We start from the raw sequence: 23,010 nt of genomic DNA, 5'->3' as shown, positions 1-23,010 counted from the left end.
CAGAGTAATATGAGGTATGCCTGTATATAAAAAAGCTACAATTAATATTACATTCAATGGTGAAGGACTGAAAGCCTTCCCTCTGAGATCAGGAACAGACCAGGATGCCTATTTTTACCACTGCTATTCAATATTGTACTAGAGGTCCTTGCAGGACAATTATGCAAGAAAAAGAAATAAAAGGCATTCAAATAAGAAAGGAGAAAGTAAAACTTTCTCTATTTGCAGATGATCTTTATATAGAAGATCCCAAAGAATCCATGAGAAAACTATTAGGTATGATATATGAATTCAGCAAAGGCTACAAGATTATAAGCAAAATTCACTTGTGTTTCTATAAACCATCAAAGAATATTCTGAAATGGAAATTAAAAAACAATTCCATTCACAGTAACCAAATCAATGTTGCAAAGAAAAAACAAAGTTGGAGGTCTCACATTTCCTAATTTCAAAATTTACTGCAAAACCACAGTAATCAAAACAGTGTGGCACTGGCATAAAGAAAGGCATATAAACCAATGGAATAGAATTCAGAGTTCAGAAATAAACCAACACATCTATGGCCAACTGCTGTTTGACAAGGGTGCCTGTTCTGGTTTGCTAACGCTGCCATTATGCAAAACACCAGAAATGGATTGGCTTTTATAAAGGGGGTTTATTTGGCTACAAATTTACAGTCTGAAAGCCATGAAAATGTCCAAATTAAGGCTTCAACATGCATATACCTTCACTGAAGGAAGGCCAATGGCGTCTGGAAAATCTCTGTTAGCTGGAAAGGCACGTGGCTAGCAGCTACTGATCCCAGGTTTTGTTCCAGCTCCTCTCTTTGCTGTGCCTTTGTCAAAATGTTGCTCTTGGGGCATTCTGTCCTCTCTTAGCTTCTCTGGAGCCAAGTGTCAACAAAAGTCTGCTTTCAATGGCCATCTCCAAAATGTCTCTCTTGACTGTAGTACCAAGCTCCTTCTGTCTGAATGCTTATAGGGCTCCAGTGATTTAATTAAGACCCATGCTGAATGGGTGGGGCTGCACCTTTATGGAAATAATCCAGCTGGAGTGATCACCTACAGTTGGGTGAGTCACATCTCCATGGAAACAACCCAATCCAAAGGTTCCAGACTAAATACATATGCCCCCCCACAAGATTTCATAAAAGAACATGGCATTCTGGGGGAATGGCACAGTGCCTAATATGTTAGATGGGGCAAGAATGCTGTCTTCAATAAATGGTGCTGGGAAAACTGGATATCCACTTGCAAAAGAATGAAGTTAGACTTCTACTGCATATCATATACAAAAATTAACTCTAAATGGAGCAAGGATCTAAATTTAAAAGGAAAAAAAAAACTAGAAGACACAGTGGGGTATCATAATAACCTTGGCTTTGGTAATGACTTCTTAGGTATGACACCAAAAGCATGATAAAAAAGAAAAAGAGATAAAATGGACTTTGTCAAAATTAAGAACTTCTGTGCATCAAAGAACACTATCAAGAAAATGAAAAGACAACCTACAGAAGGGGAGAAAGTATTCGTGAACCATGTATCTGATAAGGGTTTAATATCCAGGATATATAAGGAACAGCTGCAAGTCAACAACAAAAGGACAACCCAATTAAAAAAATGGGTGAAGGACTTGAAGACTTTTCTCTAAAGATATACATATGGCCAATAAGCACATGAAAAGATGCTTGATATCATCAGCCACTAGGGAAATGCAAATCAAAACCACAAGATACCACATTATACCCACTAGCATGGCTACTATTTAAAAAACAAAATAATATGTTGGTGAGGATGTGGAAAAATAGGAACTCTCATATATTGCTGGTGGCACTATAGAATGTGTAGCTACTGTGGAAATCATTTTGGCAGTTTCTCAGAAAATTGAAAATAGTATTATCATATGACTTGGCAACCCCATTTTTTGGTATACATTCAAAAGATGAAAGCTGGCACTTGAAAAGATATTTGTACACCCAATGTTCATAACAGTATTATTCACAGTAGTTAAAATGGAGAAGCAACTCAAGTTTCTATCAACAGATGACTGTATAAAGAAAATGGGGTATACATGTGCAATGGAATATTATTCCATCATGAAAAAGAATGAAGTCCTGATCCTTGCTACAACAGGGATGAACCTTGAAGACATCATGTTGAGTGAAATAAGCCAGACACAAAAAGACAAATATTGTATGATCTCACTTATATGAAATACCTAGAAGAAGCCAAGTTCATACAGACAGATAGTGGTTTATAGGTTACCAGGGGTGGGGATAGTGGAGTGGAAAGAGGGATTTACAGTTTAATGGGTTAGTTGTTTCTGTTTGAGATGATGAAAAAGGAGGGGTAATATGTTGGTGATGACAGCACAATATCTTGAATATAATTAATATAATGCATTATAAACTTGACTGTGGTTAAAATGGGAAATTTTGTTCTCAACATTGGTTATTACAATAAATTTTTTTAAAATAATAGAAGCAATACAAAATCAAGAGGAAAAATACAATCAATAGAAAAATGGACAAAAGCCATGAACCGACATTTTATACAGGAAAAGAACTCAATGGCCAATAAAAATATAAATTTATGATCAATCCCATTAGTAATCAGAGTAATGGAATTAAAATCCCAGTGAAATACTATTTTATACTTATAAGATTGGAAAAATCAAAAAGACTGAAAATAGAAAATCTGATACAAAAGGTGGTGACAAATAAAATATAGACAGTTTGGAAAACAGTTTGGTTTAGGTAGTCAAGTTAAAGATGTGCTTTACGTAAACTATGACCCAAAAATTATTCTACTAGACATTTACTCTTGAGGAACTCTTTATGTTCCAGGAGCCATGAAAAGAATATTCATAGCAGCATCATTTTTAATACTAAAAACTAGACAACTTAATTTGTTCATTAACAGGAGAATGGATAAATTGCGGCACATTCACTTAATGAAGTATAATGGGGCAGTAATAATAAATGAATGTGGTTACACTTACCAAAATGAATGAAAACAAGAAACCTGATGTTGATTGGCAAAGAGAATGCATAATTGTTACCACTGCAAAAATTCAAAAACAAGCAAACTTAAATAATATGGATTAGGGATACATATGTACATGATAAAGTTTAAAGAAGTGAAAAATACAGTATTGAGGGGAAGCAAAGGTAAGCAAAGAAGTACTCAGGATGCTTCAATACTGCTAATATATTTACTAAGTTGGGTGATGAGTACATTTATCAACATGCTTTATTATATACATCATGTTTATTATTTTGCATGTATCAAATGTTTCATAACACAAAAGAAATTTTAAAAATTATAGAACATGATTTTGCTTTCTCATCCCTACTCTAAGCAGTAAATCCAATGATAACTTTCATTTGGTTTAGATGAATTATTGGGAGTACATGAGAAGGAAAAGTTTGAGGTGACTCTCTTTACACAGATTGTTATGTCCTGACTTCCAAATAACCCCTACTGACAACTCATGTCTCAGGTTTTGTTTTGAAAATATGGTCCCTGGGCCTATATCTATCACCAGTCAAACAGATTTATTTCCTTGAAATGTCTCTCAAATCCATTCTTCATTCTTTTTTTTTTTTTTCCCTATTGACACTAGCCTAAGACCTTTATTAGCTTGAATTTAAATGTTCTCCTTGATTCTAGTTTTCCTAGATCCTTTAAACCATTAAACATACTGGGGCTTTTCTAGGCAAATGGTTTCTTTGTATCCAGCAGCAGATAAATTTGAATAATCCTGGAACCTTACATCCCAAAGTATTCCATGGGATTTAAAATGATATAACATGAGATAAAAATTTCCTTGGGAAAGCCTGGGCTATTGAGGAACAGAATTCTTCACTGTAAGAATTATCAGAACAGGACTTCCACTAAGCTAATGCAGCATTTTTCCTTAATCTTCTCTTGTTTGGGTAAAGTTTGTCTTCTAGTAGATTCCTCAGGCAGGGACTAGAATTAAATAATCTTTAAATTTAATGCATCACTGGAATTGATTTTCCATAGCTTGATACTTAAAAGATAGCTTGGATAGATGTAAAATCTTTAGTTAAGCTTTCTTTCCTTGAGCTTCTAAAAAATATTGCCCCACTCTTATCTTGCTTTATGTATTGATATTGAGAAGTCTGATGTCTACATTTTTTTTTTAACAGATTTGGTCATTTTGCGTAAAGACCCAGTAACTTGGATATGTCTTAAGTAGACATTTCTGGCTAAATCTTCCACCTAGGGCTCTATTTTACTTAACATGTCTAAAAACTGACTTATCCAGGTAAATTTTCTCAAGTTGATGGAAAGTCTTTTTAAACTTGTATTTTCAGATCTTCTTTTATTTCCATAAAGTTTTCTTGAATTTAGTTTTGATGTCAGTTCTTTTTCACTATTTTGTTTTTCATCTTTGTAAATAAACTGTAAATTTGTTAGATCTTCTATTTGATCTTCTTCACCTGTATTCAATATCTATTCCTTTCTCTCTGGTCCTCCGCACCATATTATTTCAATTTTCTCAGTGCTCTACATTTCTATCCATTTATTTTAATTTTAGATTCTTTAAAAAGTGGCAAAATCTCATATTTAAACATTAAGTGAAATATTTTAATATTTATTTAATCCATACTCTCAATTTTTGTCTACTAGCATTTTCTTTAAAATGGGCAAATACATTATCAATGCTGTATTTCGGAAAGAAAACGTTATCTGCATTCAGATGCAAATATCAGAACCTTTTCCTTTCTGTAAACACTTTATGTGGTTTAAGAGTAGTATACTTAATCAGTCAGAGCCTTTAAAATAAACTTAAAAGCTATAGCATCAAAATGTCAATAAAAGTATGGTATGTCAGAGTATATGTAAGTAAAGACTGACTGATTATACGAAGTACTTTAAATATATATCCACAGTCCTAGAAGTCTATCTCATATATGGGTGTGGCATTCACAGGTATATGTACAGCCATTTTCTATTCAAGCAAAAAGTCTCTCTCTGAGCTTTTATTGAAATAATAGCAATTATAGCAAAAATTTCCCATAATATTATCTGAAATTTTGTACATATTCAGTACATTTTTTATCAACTAAATCATACAATTTTTTCATTGGGTTATCCTTTTTAATTAGTTGGCTTAGTTTTTAAATGTTATTCACTTCATCAGAGCTTTGTACACATCATTTGGCCAAGTTCAAGGTTCAAAACTTGAAAAAATTTAAAAATTAATAAATTTTTCACTTTTATCCCCCAAAACAACAAATGGATTTTCAAAATATTCACTTCAAATTTGTTTAAAAATCTCACTGCCTTCTTGGAATTTGTACTTTATTTTGCCTTATTTTCAAGTGATATATCATATGTCATATATCATATGTCATCATATCTATGTATCTTTTGCAATTCTTTTGTAAGGTTTCCATTGTTTAGTTTTATATATTCAATAATGTCAAATACTTCAACTGTAATAACCAAAACATTTTTTGTAAAGTTAATTTGCTAGACTATCATTTTAAAGTCAATATCTAAAAATTATCTTAAAGTTCAATATCCCCATTTTACAGATTCTCTCAATCTGAATATTACAAAGCTTGATACAACTGATGACACTCATTTGTAATTCCTGGCTCTCTCTATATATTATTTAATTCCCATTAGTGCTTACTGATGTATAGTAGTAAATGCAATGTTTATCAAGAAATATTTTAAGTGATTTTCCTGATTGATGTTTTATATCATGATCTGGAGATAACTGAATATGGTGATTTAGTAACAATTTAAAATGTCTTGCTTGACATTTAAAAATCTTTATTGCAATTCCAGATCTTCTCCTGAGAATCCAGACAACATTCTACAAAATCCAGTATGACGTATATGTAAATATTTCTCAGTGAAGTCATTTTTGTAGGGCACCGACAAGAAAGGTATAATAGTTTAATATGCTATTTCAGATGTTGTTAATTCCAGTTAAATAAGATCAAGAAAAAACTATGAAAGTATCTTTAAAGGCTTAAATTTGGCATTAACTAAATATTTAAACATTTTTATGTTAAGTAGACAATTGCAGTCTCATCGATAATGACTGGAATTTTATTGACTTGATTTATAATTTTATGAAACATCATTTTCTTAGTTCAGTAGATATGTTTTAAAAGAATATAAAAACTAGATTGCATTAAACTGCTCAAACTGGAATTGCTATTTTTGAAACTTATTTAATATCACTTATACTTGAAAATGCTTGATTATTTTAAATTATACAGAAGATAGTTTTAGTAATTCTGGCAATTTTAAAGGTTTTAGTTTGCTTTATTAATCCTGTGATATTTTTTCCCCCAAGAAAATACTCTTATTGCAAATGCTTTAATGTGTTAAACTGATTCATGGAATTTTTAAAATTTTCTTCTTCATTTAATATCATAAATTTTCTTTATTGGAACCATGAGTTAACAGCACTTGATTGCCATTATGATGAAATACATTAAGAATTTAGTACTTTTAACTTTAATTATAGTTTGGGGCACCGTTTGCACCCAATATTTATATCACTAATGATAATACACTACATATGGTTTTTACTGATATAATCAAGCTTTTTCAATTACCAAGAGACAAATCATTTGCTTTACTTTATTCCTATTCTAACACAGTTTCAAAAAGCATTTCAGGCTTTTGTGATATTTGCACCACACCAGAAGATATTACAGGCTACATTCCACTATTAATGTAATTTCTATTTTTGTTCTCCCACAGATTCATAAAGTCCCTGTTTATATTTAAAATAACTAATAAACTAATAGCATTTAAATTTTATTGTTTCTTCATTTGGGGTGTATGCTTTTAACATCTCATTATAAATTTTTGAACTTATATATATCAAAACCCTGTATACCCAATACTAGCTGCAAGAGTTACAACAAATTAACAAAATCATAGTAAAAGTTAAGCTGTTTAGGAGCAGTATTAATTACATAATTATAGAATAATGATGAACTGCTGATTTTCTTAAAGCTCAGAATATTTTAAAAATATTCTCCCATACTACCTGCCCTGACAAAGATAAATTGTCAGTGCTGCAGAAGTTTTTTAAATGTCACTATGTCAGGAAGGCCATTTATCAGTGCTTGCCATGACATCTTATGATAATTATGTTTTAGTAATGAGTTTATGTTAGAATTTAGATAAATTTACCACTCAATACAGTTATTGTTCTATTTATCAGTCGACATGGAAGGATCTCAATATTTCTACACCAGGACAGCCATATTTGGTATGTATTAGCTGAATACTTATTTAGTATGTAAAACATAAGAATCAAGGAGAGGGGAGTTATTTGTGTGTGTGTATTTGTGTGTGTGTGTTGAGAAGGGAAACCGGGTGTAAAAAGTAATAATTACTAACCTAAACACAGTGATTATTTTGACTCTAACTCTTGTATTGAAAGAATCAGGTGTTATTAGTGTTGTGCCAGACCAAAGGATCTAAGCCAATCACAACAATCCAGTTCCTTGTTTTCCTGGCCAATCTTGCAGCTAGGATGGCTGTGTGATCCAGTTTTTGCCATTGAAATTAAAGGAGAAAACTAATACGGGGAATTCTGGGAAAGATTTGTTGATCACTAGGGACAGGTTAACTGGCATGGCCTTTCTTTTCCCCTTCTTCCTTCCTTGAATGTCGAGATGATGACTGGAGCCGTAGTATCTGATAATGAATTATTCAGATATTTATTCATTATACTAACGCTTCTGTCAAAAATAGCTTTGTCCAATCTGATCCTTTTGACATTAATTTTCATTACATACATATTAAACATTATTGACAGCAAGGCAAAGTCAATTTAATCAAGAATTTCTCTCAAATTTGCTCTTAGTGTACAGTATTTTCTTTGTATGTATACCTGTAGCTTTCAGCAAGGACATACTTAGCAAAATCCTTATTTGAAATTGGTCAATACATAAATAATATTGTACCAATGTTCTAAGGCAGGAGAAAAAAACAGCTTTAGGAAGAGACTTTTTTTAACCAGGTTTGTTTTTTTTTTTTTAACGTTAGTTTCCTTACCTCCAAAAAGATGGAATGCTTTTCTGCAGCTTGGTAGGGGCCATTTTGCAGAGTTCGATTTCTGAAAGCTTTGTTTTATTTTCAAATATTCTTTAGTAAAGGACTTTTTTGTGGCATTGTTCAGTTCTAAAATAAAGCAAAACAAAATAGTGTGGTTCATGAGGCTTTAGGAAAAAAAGTGGTCTCCATAATGTAAAGTGCAAAGAAAAGCCGCAAGTGCTCATGTAGAAGCTGTAGCAAGTTACCCAGAAGATCTAGCTAAGATTGTTAATGAAAGTGGCTACAGTAAACTTGCAGGACAGTTTTAAAAACAATACAAACCCCATACAGAGAACTCAAACATACCCCCATCCCCCCAGATGCTAAGATCTACCAATTTTAACACTTCGCCACCTTTGTGCTCCCTCCCTCCCTCTGTCTCTCTTCTGAACTGTTGAAAGCATGTTGCAAACATCACACTCTTTGAACATGACACTTCCATGTACATTTCCTACGAACAGGATTACTTTATGTAATCACCTTAAGTTCAGTTACCACGTTTGAGAAATTTAAAATTAATGTAAAGCTTCCATTCTATGTTCTAAGTTTTCCTTAATGTCCTTTGTTGATAATGCCCCTTTGACCTTTTCTTCTCCATTCTTAGATACCATCCAGTTTCATTTGTTTAACTGTCATTATTTCTTCAGTTTATCTTTCTTTTTTTTAAATTGTGGAAACATACATACAACACAAATCTTCCCACACCAAACCCTACCAAGCATACCATTCAGTGGGATTAATCACATTTACAGTATTGGAGTACCCTCATCACCATTCATTACAAAAGTTTCCCTTCACCCCAAACAAAAACTCTACACTTACTTTGCATTAATTCTCCCATTGCCCCTGCCTGCCACTCCTAGTAAACTGTTTGTCTGTCTCTATTAGTGTGCATATTCTCTAATATTTTCTCTGTGGTTATTATAGGGGTTAAATTTAACAACCTAAATCTATAACAATCTTGCTTGGGTGACACTAAATTTCAATAGCATATATACTATGTTCCTGTATTCCTCTGTCCCCACCACCTTTGTGTAGTTCTTATCACAAATTACATATTTATACACTATGAGTCTGAAATCATTGATTTATCATTACATTTTATGCATTTGCATTTTAGATCCTGTAAGAAGTAGAAAGTGGGGTTCCATATAAAAAATGTAATAATACTGGTATTTATATTTACCCATGTCATCATCTTAACCAAAGACCTTTACTTTTTCATGTGGATTTAGTCAATTGTCTAGTGTCCTCTCCTTTTAACCTGCAGTACTACCTTTGGCATTTCCTTTAGGGTTGGTCTAGAGCTGATGAATTCCTCAGCTTTTGTTTATCAGGGAATGTCTAAATCCCTCCCTCATTTTTTGAAAGATGGTTTCATTGGTTTGCTTTAAGCACTTTAAATATGTCTTCTTACTGCCATCTTGCCTCCATGATTTCCAATGAGAAATTGGCACTTAATCTTATTGAGGGTTTCCTGTATGTGACAAGTTTCTTCTCTCACATGGCTTTCTGAATTCTCTGTCTTTGGCATTTGACAGTTTGATTATAACATGGCACGGTGTGGATCTATTTGGGTTTGGAGTTTGCTGTGCATCTTGGATGTATATATTCATGTCTTTCATTAAATTTGGGAAGTTTTCAGTCATTATTTCTCTTAATATTCTCTCTGTCCCTTTCTATCATTTTTCTCCTTCTGGGACTCCCAAAATGCATGTATTGGTATATTTGATGGTTTCCCACAGGTTGCTCAGGCTCTCCTTCCTTTTCTTCATCCTTTCCTCTTTTCTCATCCTCAGACTGGATGATTTCAATTGTCTTATCTTTAAGTACACTGATTCTTTCTTCAATCTGGTTAAACTCTTCTAGGGAATTTTACATTTTTGTGATTGTGGTCTTCAGCTCTATTTGTTTCCTTTTCATAATTTCTGTTTCTCCATTGATATTCCCTTTGTGCTCATCAATCATTTTCCTGATTTCCTTTAGTTCTCTGTCCATGTTTTCCTTTAACTCTTTGAGCACAATGAAATGATTTAAAAAAAAAAACTCTTTGTATAGCATGTAACAGGTCTGGTCCTCCTCACTGATGGTTTCTAATGCTTTAATCTTCTTTGCCTGGGACATCACCTTCTGTTTCTTTGTATATTTTGTTGAAACCTGGACATTTAGCTATTTCAATGTGCTATTACTGGAATTTAGACTCTGAGGCACCTGTTCCTTAAGTTGTACCCAGCTAATGTTATGACAGAGCTTTCCTTGAATGCCAAAAGCTAACAAAAATAATAAAAATAATAAAGAGAGAAAGAGAAAACATGACCTGTGTAAGTGCTTTCCTTCAGGACTTATCCATATAATGAGTTTATAAATAGCTCCAGGCCAAAGCATAGGTGCCTCAATGATCCTTTCTAGGCATACATCTTTCTCTTAAGCATGTGTGTCTGGCCCTAGGAATTCTCCCATTTGCGTGGATATGAATACCCCCTCTTCCCTAGTTTCCTCACGGTCGCAGGCACTGTACTGTATGCCCTAAAGCTAGGAATCCCATGCCCCAGGTAGTCACTTGACTGCTCTCCCACAGCAGAGCTCTGTGAGCCACCTTCTACATGCAGGGCAACTTCTGGGATGGCAAGATCCTCAGGCCACCATCAGTCAGATTGGGCCAGACATACCTTCTTCCATTGTGTGCGTGAGGGTTACTCTGCTGCCTCTGGATCCAGAACCATGGATCTGCACTGAGACCATGGCCAGCTCTGCTCCAAGCTGGTGATGGGATAGGGCAGCCAGGGTGTCAGGAGATCCTACCACTTTTAAGTGGCGTTTTTCTTGATTTTGTGCTTACCCTATTTCTGCAATCCTTTAACTATTTTCTGGAGCTTTGAAAAGAATGTTTATGCCAGTTCTTGCTGGTTATTTAAAGCTTCTGTGGGAGAACAGAGTACTGAAGCTTCTCACTCCTCCATCTTGATCAGGGTCTGGGCCAGTGTATCTGAATGAGAATGGAGTATAAACTGATATCTTCCAAGAGAGAAGGAATTAAATTAGTTGCTTAGTTTGGGATATTCACTGCTTGTTTCAGTCCACTGTACATCTTTTTGTGCTCTTAACTGCAGGGAGCAGGCACCTCACTTTTTAGTTAGGCCTGGTGCTCTATGTATCTCTGTAAGGGTTTCTCCAAGCCAAATACAAAGTGGAGAAAGGGAGCCCTGGGCCGGCTGGTGAGGGTAGGCTCCCTCTTCTGCTTTGCTTCTGAGAAACCTGGTCCTAAGGCTAGGATAAGTCCAAAATCAAGGCATCAGTAAGACGATGCTTTCTCCCCAAAGTCAGCACCATTCTGGTGCTGGTTGCCAGAGATCCTTGGGGTTCCTTGGATTGTAACCCTGCCTCCTCAAGAAAGTTTTTAAGTATTTCTGTTTTTAGGCTTTTCTGGAGACAATTCTCCACATGTGTAAATCAGTGTTTTTAAAAAATTGGTATATATAGAACTAACAATATATAAGATGATTTTGGGTGAAACTGAAAGAACATACTTAAACTTTTCAGTTATCTATTTATTATAAGCTATATTAGAAGAAATATACAAGCTATCATATCAAATTCACAATGTATTGCTAAGGACAAGGCTAAAATAGCTGTGTAAAGAAAATAGTGGGTTGGTATAAAGAAAACCTTAAAGTAAAAAATAATTCAGGTAGTACATAGATAAGGTAAAAATTGTGAATATGGTACAAAAGTGACAAAAGTTTGAGACACACTGCTCTAAATATTATGCTTATTTTACTATTTCTTTTTTAATAAAAATGATATTTATCTCCATGTATTAAAGTTCAAGCGTGATTATTTAGAATACATCATGACATTGGTACTATTAATAAAGAATGAGTTTGGATTTCAGAGGAAAGCAGAGACTATTTTGTACAAGATAAACAGGAAAATGAAAGAGCAAGAACAAAAACTACAATGAAGACAAAAATTAAAAGAGTAGACTTACATGTATAACACAAGAGAAAGTGTGAAATGACCTTAATAGGAATATGGACAATTAGACCAAGATAAATTATATACTGTCAAAGTGGATAAAAAAAGGAAGTGAGACATTCTTGCAGATGAGCTGTGTCCTGGATAAAGCCCAGCAGGGCATTAGAAATCAGAGAGAATATAGCATAATTCTTCATTGTGTGAGATTTGCCCAAACATTGCAGGATATCTGTCATCCCTGCTCCCACTGACTAGATACCAATAATACCCTCCAATTATCATGACGGCCAAAATATCCCCAGTGAATATCAGAGGACAGCTACGTGCTTGAAATCCTAGATTAGTTTAAATGTCATTTCCTTACTTAGAAACTCCTATAGACTAGGTGGAGTAAAAGCCATTTCCTTTTCTTTTTCCAATGGAGTTCACTAGTGTATCAAGTTCTACTCTGTAGAGGCCCAAGAATGAGGAGGACTCAAAATGCAGTGAGGGGGAGGTGGCTAGAGAGAGGAAAATAACAAACAAGGGTGGGTATTTTTCTTGCTGAAGTTTGGATACTTTCTGAATCAGGTGGGAGGAAAGGGTGAGAGGTGTGAGAGATTTCACAGTGTGTGGAGGTAGGTTGCACTGACCTTGCAGCTCCCTTGCAAAACCTGAGACACTGTCATCTTCCATGTGACTATGGGTTGGGATCCCTGAACAGTAGACTCTGGATCTATGGTAGGATTGCCTTTGGGGGGTCATCCAGAGCTTGTCCACCACAGGTGAAGTGGAGGGCTTGGTCAGAAGGCTGAAGTCAGAAAATCAATCTCAGACAGAAAAGATAAAAGTCTTTCTTCACAAAACCATAATTTCCTTAGCTGACTAATTCTTATCTCCCTCACCTAGATAACCCCTACTCCATATAACGCTTGTAAGTTATGGGCTTTTCTCTTCCTTGGCCTGATGATGAAGATGAAAGTGACCTGCAGATCCTGTTGTGCAGCAGGTGGTGCCTCCCCGGAAAGGTCTAATGTTAGTGTGCTTTAATGAGAGCTCCTGGTCTGAAAGGATGTGGTCAGACTGTCAGTTATCAGTGGGATAGGTCTCACTTATCCCAGGATCTTCCTCCAAGCGCTGCACAAATTGGGGTTCTTCTCTGTCCCAGAGACAAAGAGGACTCTAGTTTATTTGGGACACACAGGAAGGCCCTGAGTCTGCTGTGTCCAAAACTTATCTTAACTGTTTTCCAAAGCAGCTGTATCAGTTTTCATTTCCACCAGCAATATATAAGGGCTCCAATTTCTCCACATCTTTGGCAACACTTGCTATTGTCTCTCTTATTTATTGTCACCATCTTACTGGGTATGAAGAAGGCATCTTGTGGTTTTGGTTTGCATTTCTGTAATGACGAATTATGTTGAGCATCTTTTATTGTGTTTATTGACAATATGCATATCTTCTGTGGAGAAACGTCTATTCCAGTCCTTTGTGCATTTTACAACTGGATTATCTTTTATTATTGAGTGGTAGTTTTTTTTTTTTTTTAATATATTCTGGATACTAGAGTCTTGTCAAAGATAAATGATTTGCAAATATTTTCTTTTATTTTATGGTTGCCTTTTCACTTTCTTGATAGTGTCCTTTAAAGCACAAAAGTTTTCAATGTTGATGAAGTCCAATTTATCTATTTTATATTTCTAAGTGTTTTAGGTGATACATCTAAGAAACCATTGCCTAATCCAAGGTCACAAAGATTTACACTTACGTTTTCTTCTAAGAGTTTTATAGCTTTAGCTTTTAAATGTAGGTCTTTGATCCATTTTGAATTAATTTATGGTATATAGTGTGATGTAAGGGTACAACTTCATTCTTTTGCATGTGGATATCAAGTTGTCTCAGGACCATTTGTTGAAAAGACTATTCTTTCCCTATTGAATTGTCTTGGCACCCTTGTTAAAAAAAAAGATGAGTAGTTTATTTCTAGATATTCAACTCTATGCCACTGATCTATATATCTATCTTATGCCTTTACCACACTGTCTTTATTATTGCAGTATTGATACTAGGAAGTGTGACTCTTCCAACTTTGTTCTTTTTCAAGATTGTTTTGGCTACTCTAGGTCCCTTGGATTGTTACGTGAATTTTAGGATCAGCTTGTCAGGTTTTGCAAAAGAAAGGCAGTTGGGATTTGGATAGGGATTACATTGAATTTGTAGACTGAGTTGGAGAGAACTGCCATTTTAACAGTACTAAATCTCTGGATCCATGAACAAAGGCTATCTTTCCATTTATTTAGTTCTTTAATTTTTCAACAAGATTTTGTTGTATTAAGTATATGTCTTCTATTTATTTTCAAAAATTTATTCCTAACTATTGTAGTTATTTGATGCTATTATAAATTAATTTTTGCCTTAATTTCAATTTTGGACTATTCATTGCTAGAGTATAAAATTATAATTGATTTTTGTAGTTGACCATGTACTCTGTATCCTTGCTAGCCAGAGTTTTGCCAATTTTGTTGATGTTTGGAAAGACCCAACTTTCAGTTTTGATGAGTTTTAAAATTGCTTTTCTAGTCTCTATTTCCTTTATTTCTCTTTTATTTTTATAATTTTGTTCCTTCTGCTTGCTTTGGGTTTAGGTTGCTTTTCATTTTTGATTTCTAAAGGAGGAAAGTTAAGTTACTGATCTGAGATCTTTATTCTTTTTTAACATAGGCATTTACAATAATAAATTTCCCTCTAAGCATTGCTTTAGAGCACTGCATTAGCTGCATCTTAAAAATTTGGGGTATATTGTGTTTTCATTTTCATTCTTCTCCATGTATTTTCAAAATTTCCTTGTCTTTTTTGACCCATTGATTATTGATGAGTATGCTGCCTAATTGCCAGTTATATGTGAATTTCTCAAATTTCCTTATGTCATTATTTCTAACTTAGTTCCATTGTTGTCAGGGAACATATTTTTAATGATCTCAATCCTTTAAATCTATTGAGGCTTGTATTATGGCCTAACATATATCCTGGAAAATGTTTTATTTGTGCTTGAGAAGAATATGTATTCTGATGTCATTGGGTGGCATATTCTACAGATGTATTTTAAGTCTTGTTTGTTTATGGTGTTGTTCAACCCTTCTTGTTCACTTTCATTTGTGTTCCATTATTGAAAGTACAGTATTGAAATCTCCAACTGTTATTGCTGAATTGTCTATTTCTCCCTTCAACTCTGTTCGTTTTTGCTTCATGTATTTTGGGACTCAGTCATTAGGTGCATTTAAGTTTGTAATTGGTAGTATATCTTCCTAATGGATTCATCGTCTTATCATTAATGTCCTTAAGTCTCTAGTAAATTTTTTGTTTCAAAATTGAATTTGTCTGATATTCATATAACTATTCCAACTCTCAAGGGTTGCTATTGGCCTGATATATTCTTTTCCATCTTTTTGCTTTCAACTTATTTGTATCTTTGAAAGTATAGTATGTCTCCTACAGAGAGTACATAGTTGGATACTGATTTTCCAATCTACTTTGACAATCTCTGTATTTCCCTGGATTGTTTAATCCATTCATATTTAATGTCATTATTGACATGGCTGGAATTGTACTACCATTTTAAGTTTTGTTTTGTATATGTGCTATGGTTTTTTGTTCCTGTTTCTCCTTTACTGCCTTCTCTTGAATTAAGTGAATATTTTCAGATGTAACATTTTAATTCTTTTAATGATTGCTAAATTATTTTTAAAGTGATTTTCTTAGTGACTGGTCTATGATATACAATATACATTGAATCAGAAGCAGACTTCAGAATTACACTAACTTAACTCCACTGAGACATAAAAACCTTATTCCTATAGAGCTCTATGCCCTTCTCTGCTTTTTTTGCTACTATTACACATATTATGTCTATACATGTTACAAACCTAACATGTTGTTATAAGTGTACCTTTGTATAATTTTATATCTCTTAAGTAAGTGTAGAGAATAATGAAGAGCAAGGACATTTTTAATGGAATTTGTTATATTAACTTTCTTATTGGCAATTTCTGGTTCAATTAATTGCTTCCTGTGGACTCAAGTTACCATCTGGTGTCATATTCTTACTCCAGTATAGCTTTGTTTCCACCCACTTTAAGCTTTTACTGTCAAATGTATTACATTTCTCTATTTTCTATGCCTAACAATATAGTTATAGTCATATTGTTTTCTGAAACTGCTTAATAAATCAGTTAAAGGAAGAAAAGGAGAAAATGCAATTATACTCTTTCATAACTGCCTACAGAATTCCTACTGCTGGCACTCTTTTTGGGGGGGACTAGGGAAAGGATCAAATAACTATGTAGTGCCACTTTCAGCCTGACAAACTTCCTTTTGCATTTCTAGTAAGTGAGTTTGCTAGCAATATATTCTTTTGGTATTTGATTATTTAGGAATGTCTTTATTCCACCTTCATTTTCAAAAGATACTTTTGCTAGATGTAACTTTCTTGGTTGACAGTTTTTTCTTTCAGTACTGAATATTTCATCCCATTGCCTTCTGACCTCTGTTGTTTCAGATGAAAAGTCAGCTAATATCTTATTGGGGTTCCCTCTGGCAAGATAAGTCATTTTTCTGTCTACTTCTGAGATGTTTTATCTTTCAAGTTTTCACTATGACATGCTTGAGTTTGTATCTCTTTGATTTTAGTCCTACTTAGATTTCATTGAGCTTTTATACTGTTTTTCACTAAATCTCTGATTTTTTCAGCCATTATTTCTTTGAATATTTTTTTGCTCTTTCTAGCTCTCCTTTTTGACTAGCACTCCCATCACAAATATGTTGGCTTTGCTATCTGGCTTAGAACCTTTGCCATATGAACAAACTGGACTGGGAGAGATTAGAACTAGTATTCTTGTTTTGCTGTGTCTTGGGCAGAGATGATGGGGAGAGGAGCCCCAGTCCTCGCAGCCGCACTAGACAGTAACATGGACCTGAGGTGGATAACAGGTACTGGCAGCCTGCCTGCCCTCCTGGGGTGAAAACGTAACCCTGGACTGGAGAAGGGGCAATGGGGAAGGGAATCCCATCTTCCTGGATGTAACCACCTGGTGAAGAGCTTCCATCACACTGATCTGTCAGGTGACTGAGGTCATTAATTCATTCATTTAATATATAACTTTCAAGGTTAACCAAGTGATTGGTTATAGAAGTGTTTATATTCTATAAGCTATTTAGTAGTTAAAATTGGGAAGGTAAGCTTCCCAATATATCAACAAAACCAGCTTAAACCAGAACAGAGAAAATATATTGTTTCCTATGCAACAACAAAAATATATAGGCATAAAGTTAACAAGAAATATACAGTCTTTATAAAGGAAATGATAGAACTTTTTTGAGAGCTATTATACTATAATCTGAATACTCATTTTATTAAAAAGTCAGTTACCCACAAGTTAACTTATAAATTTAATTCATTTGTGAGTTATTAAACCCTACAAGCTAGAATGATAATATGAGGGAAGTAATGCTATAGGACAATATATAAAGATGAGTAGAAAAGAACAGCTGCCAAGAAACACACACACATTTTAGTTATTTTTTAAAGGCAGACAATTCAATCAGCATGGGAAGAATGGATTATTCAAAACAAATGGTTCTGAGATACATGAACAAGGACTAGGAAAAATAAGTATTTTATCCTTAACCATATCATACACCAAAATAAGGCATATATATTGTGCTGGTTTGGTTGTATTATGTCCCCCCAAAACTCCATGTTCTTTGATGCAACCTTGTGGGGGCAGACATATTCATGTTGATTAGGTTGGGACCTATTGGTTCAGTGTTTCCATGGAGATGTAACTCAATCAACTGTGGGTGAGACCTTTCATTGAATTATTTCTATGGAGGTGTTGCCTCACCCATTCAGGAATGGTCTTTATTGGATCACTGGAGTACTTTAAAAAGAGCCACACAGGTCTAGATGCAGAGCAGTTAAGAGTGACATTTTGGAGAGCAAACAAGAGTGACATTTTGAAGAGGAGCTGCAGCTGAGAGGCATTTTGAAGATGGCCATTGGAAGCTGACACTGACATTTTGGAGAAAGCCATTTTGAGATCAGAACTCTGGAGCAGATGTCAGCCATGTGCCATCCCAGCTATCAAAGGTTTTCTGGATGCCATTGGCCATCCTTCAGTGAAGGTACCCGATTGTTGATGCCTTACCTTGGACACTTTCTGGCCTTAAGACTGTAACTGTGTAACCAAATAAACCCCCTTTATAAAAGTCAACCCATTTCTGGTGTTTTGCATAATGGCAGCTTTAGCAAACTGGAACATAGATATAGACACAATATATATGAGATATATGTAGAACACTTCAACCAACAGTATTCTTCTCTAGTAAACATGGATCATTCTTCAGGATAGACCAATGTTAGTCACAAAACAAGTCTCAATAAATTTAAAAATGTTGAAAACATACAAGGTATCTGACACAATGGAATGAAGCTAGCAATCAATAAAAGGAGAAATGGAAAATTTAAACTTATGTGGAAATTAAAAAATGCACTCTTAACCAACAGGTCAAAGAAGAAACTAAAAGGGAAATTAGGAAATATGTTTAGGAAAATAAAAATGAAAATATATCATAACAAAACTCATGGGATGCAGAAAAGGCAGTGCTGAGAGGGAAATTTATAGCCTTAAATGTCTACATTAAAAAAGAAGAAAGTTCTCAAATCAGAGACCTAACCTTACAACTGGAGGATTTAGAAAAAGAGCAAACAAAACCCAAATCAAACAGAAGAAAGGAAATAAAGATTAGAGTGGATGTAAATGAAATAGAGAATAGCAAAACAATAGAGAGAATCAACAAAACCAAATGTTGGTTCTAGAAAGATCAATAAATTAAAAAAACTTTCAGCTCAACAGACAGAAAAAAACAGAGGACATGAATAGCTAAAATGAAAAATGAAATGGGAAACATTACACTGAACCCATAGATAAAAAGATTATAAGAGGATATGATAAACAACTGTATGGCAACAATTAGATAACCTAAAGGAAATGGACAAATTCATAGATATTCATAAGCAACCTACAATGCCTCAAGAAGTAATAAAAGATCTCAACAGATCAATGATCAATAACTAGTAAAGAGACTGAATAAGTAATTATAACCTGCAAGCCCCCCCAAAGAAAACTCCAGGGCCAGAAGGCATCACTGGTAAATTGTACCAAACATTACTAGAAGAATCAACAATCTGGCTCAAATACTTCCAGGATATTTAGGAGGAGGGAACATGACCTAACACATTATATGAGTCAACTTCAACCTAATACCAAAGCCAGATAAAGTTACCACAAGAAAAGAAAAGTATAGGGCAACATCCTAAATATATAGATGCAAAAATCCTAAGCAAAACACTAGCAAACTTAATCCAACAGAACATTAAAAGAATTATACACTATGATCAAGTGGGATTTATACCAGTATGGAAGGGGGGATCAGTAAAAGACAATTAATGTAACACATAACATTAACAGACAAAGGGGAACACTGTCAACCACTGTTATTCAGCATTGTACTGGAAGTTCTAACAAGAACAATCAGGCAAGAAAAAGAAATAAAAGGCATCCAAACTGGAACTTTCCCTATTTGCAGAAAATCCTGAAAAATCCACAAGAAAGCTACTGAAACTAATAAACTTATTCAGAATTGTGGAAGGGTAAAAGATCAACACTCAAAAATTAGCAGTGTAATGAACAATCAATCTGAAGAGGAAATCAAGAAAAAAATCCCATTTATGATAGCAACTGAAAGAATCAAATATCTAGGAATAAATCTAACCAAAGATGCAAAGGACTTATATAAGAAAACTACATAACAAGAAATAAGAAATTAACATAACAATTACATAACAATTAATAAGAAAACTTATATAACATTGCTAAAAGAAATCAAAGAAGACCTAAATAAATAAGACAATCTATGTTTTTGGATGATAAGACTAAATATTCTTAAGATGTCAATTTTATCAAAGTGATTTACAGATTCAACACTATCCTAATCAAAACTCCAACAGTCTTTGCAGAAATAGAAAAGCTAATCATCAAGTTTATATGGAAGGGCAAGAGACTTCAAATAGCCTAAGCCATATTTGAAAACAAGAACAAATTTGGAGTTCTCACACATCCTTATCTTAAAACTTATTACAAAGCCACCATAATGAAAACTGCAAGGTACTGGCACAAGGACAGATATACAGACCAATGGCATCAAATTGAAAGTTCAGAAATAACTTTCTATGGCCACACCTATGGCCAACTGATTTTTGACAAGGGTTCCAAGACACTCAATTGGGAATGAATAGTCTCTTCAACTAATAGTATTGGGAAAACTGGATCTCCATTTGCGAAAGAATAAAGGTGGACCTCTACCTCATATCATATACGAAAACCGTATATGAAATGGATCAAAGACCTACATATAAGAGCAGAACTACAAAATTCCTTAAAGAAAATGTAGGAAAGCATCTTCAGGACCTTGTGTTAGGCTTTACATGGTTTCTTAGACTTAACACCCAAAGCATAAGTAACAAAAGGAAAGAGAATTGGGACCTCAACAAACTTAAAATGTTTTGTGCATCAAAGGGCTTTATCATGACAGTAAAAAGAAAACCTGAAGAATGGGAGAATATATGTGGAAAACCCATGTCCAATAAGGGTTTAATATCCAGAATACATAAAGAAATCTTACAACTGAACAACAAAAATGCAAACAACCCAATTAAAATATAAGCAAAAGATTTGAATAGATACCTCTCCAAAGTAGACATACAAATGGACAAAATCACATGAAAAGAAGGTCAACATTCTAAGTTAACAGGGAAATTCAAATAAAAACCAGAATGAGATTTCATTTCACATGCAGTAGATTGGCTCTTATTTAAAACATAGAAATTGTCAGTACTGGAGAGAGTATGGGGAGGACATAGGAACATCCAATCATTGTGGGTGGGAATACAAAATGGTGCAGCTGCTGTTGAAGACAGTTTGGCAGTTCCTGAAAAGTTGAGTATAGAATAACCATATGACCCAGCAATCCCATTTAGGTATATACCCACAAGAATTTAAAGTAGGGTCTCAAACAGATATTTGTACACTGACGTTCACAGCAGCATTATTCACAATTTCCAAAAATGGAAATGACCCAAGGTCCATCAAGAAATGAATGGATAAAAAATGAGTATACACATACACCACAATATTATTCAGCTGTAAAAATGAATGAAGTTCTGATACATGCGAACACATGTATGAACCTTGAAAACATCAGGTTAAGTGAAATAAGCCAGACACAAAGGAAAAATATTGTAATGATCTCAATGATATGAAACAGAAGAATAAACAAATTCATAGAGTCAAAAACCACAGTGTAGACAACCTGGGGCTGAGGTGGTAGAGGGAATGGAAATCTAATGCTTAAATTGTACTGTTTCTATTTGGGGTGATGGTACAGTTTTGGAAATGAATGGTAGTTATGGTAGCAGAACTTTGTGAACGTAATTAACTGCACTGAATTATATATTTGAATATGTTCAAAAGGGGTAAAATTTTAGGTTGTATGTATACTAGGAGAAATATTTTTTAAAAAGCTGTAGGACTTTACAATACAAATAGGAAACTCTAATGTAAATCATGTAAATAGGAACTGCCAAACTGATTTACATTAGAGTTTCCTATTTGTATTGTAAAATGTAATGTAAATCATGGACTAGAGTTAATAGTACAATTATAACAGTATTCATTCATTAATCATAACAAAGTACCACTCTTATGCAATATATTAATAACAGGAGAGGAATTCTGTATTTTCTGCATGATTTTTTTTATAAACCTACAACTTCTCTAATAAAATAAATAAATACAAATTTAGGAAGAAATGATACAAAGCATCATCTATGACAACAGAATGATGACAGAATTAATGATATAGGTGAAGTGGAAGAATTCATAAATATTTGGAAATTAAACCATATACTCCATAGACCAAAGCAGCAAACAAAAAGGAAATTAGACGATATCTTGAAATGAATAAAAATGAACACAACTTACCAAAACTTATGAAATGTAGCAAAGCAGTGCTTAGAAGGAAATTTGTAGCTGTAATGTTTACATTACAAAAACAGAAGATCTCAAATAAGCAACCTAACTCACACCTATGGGAACAAGAAAATGAAGACCAAATTAAATCTAAAGTAAGCACAAGGAAGGAGATAATAAAAATTAGACCTGAGAAAAATGAAATAGAGGATAAAAAAATACATAGAATTAATGAATCCAAAACTTGGTTCTTTGAAAACATTAATAAAATCAATGAACTTTTAGCTGGAAAAATTAAAGATGACTCAAAGAACTGACATCAGAAATGAAAAGGGGAACAATATTACCTACTTTGAGAAATAAAAAGTATAAGAGGATCCTTTGAACAACTATATGCCAATAAATTAGATAACACAGATGAAAAGAATAAATAGAAAATATCAATAAACCAATAACAGGTAAAGAAAATGAATCCGTAATCACATATCTCCCAACAAAGCCATCAGATCTGATGGCTTCACTGGTGAATTTTACCAAACATTCCTAGGAGAATTAACGTCAATCCTACTCAAATTCTTCCAAAAAACTGAAGAGGAGAGAAGACGTTCTACCTTTTTTCTATGAGGTCAGATGAAGATATCACAAGAAAAGATAATTACAGACCAATATCCCTTATGTTGCAAAAATTATCAACAAAATACTAGAAAATTGAATCCAACAGCTGAATAAATGGATTATACACAATTCCCAGTTTGGTTTTGTCCCAGGAATGCAAGGGTGGTTCAATATATGAAAATCAAGAATGCAAGGTTGGTTCAACATATGAAAATCAATCTATGTAATAAATGACATTCATAGGATGATGG

The 23,010-nt window shown here is 33.9% G+C and overlaps 1 protein-coding gene across 11 annotated transcripts in view; it reads right to left on the bottom strand.

The window, feature by feature from the left end:
* RNF180 (ring finger protein 180) overlaps nt 1-23,010 on the bottom strand; it is a 298,146-nt gene that overhangs the window by 50,989 nt on the left and 224,147 nt on the right. For 9 of the 11 annotated variants that reach the window (XR_005210988.1, XM_037799402.1, XM_037799401.1 and 6 more), the window contains one exon: nt 8,067-8,192. Coding sequence is in view for 10 of the 11 variants with exons in the window: in XM_037799402.1 (XP_037655330.1) it covers nt 8,067-8,192 (126 nt within the window). In the remaining variant the exon portion in view is untranslated. Of the gene's footprint in view, nt 1-3,000; nt 3,063-7,461; nt 7,707-8,066; nt 8,193-23,010 lie in introns of those variants that run through there. The other 2 variants (XM_037799403.1, XM_037799406.1) reach the window with 2 other exon arrangements.

The sequence above is a fragment of the Choloepus didactylus genome, chromosome 11 (genome assembly GCF_015220235.1).
Source record: "Choloepus didactylus isolate mChoDid1 chromosome 11, mChoDid1.pri, whole genome shotgun sequence".
Taxonomy (NCBI): Eukaryota; Metazoa; Chordata; class Mammalia; order Pilosa; family Megalonychidae; genus Choloepus; species Choloepus didactylus.
This window is presented reverse-complemented; position numbering and strand designations above follow the sequence as displayed.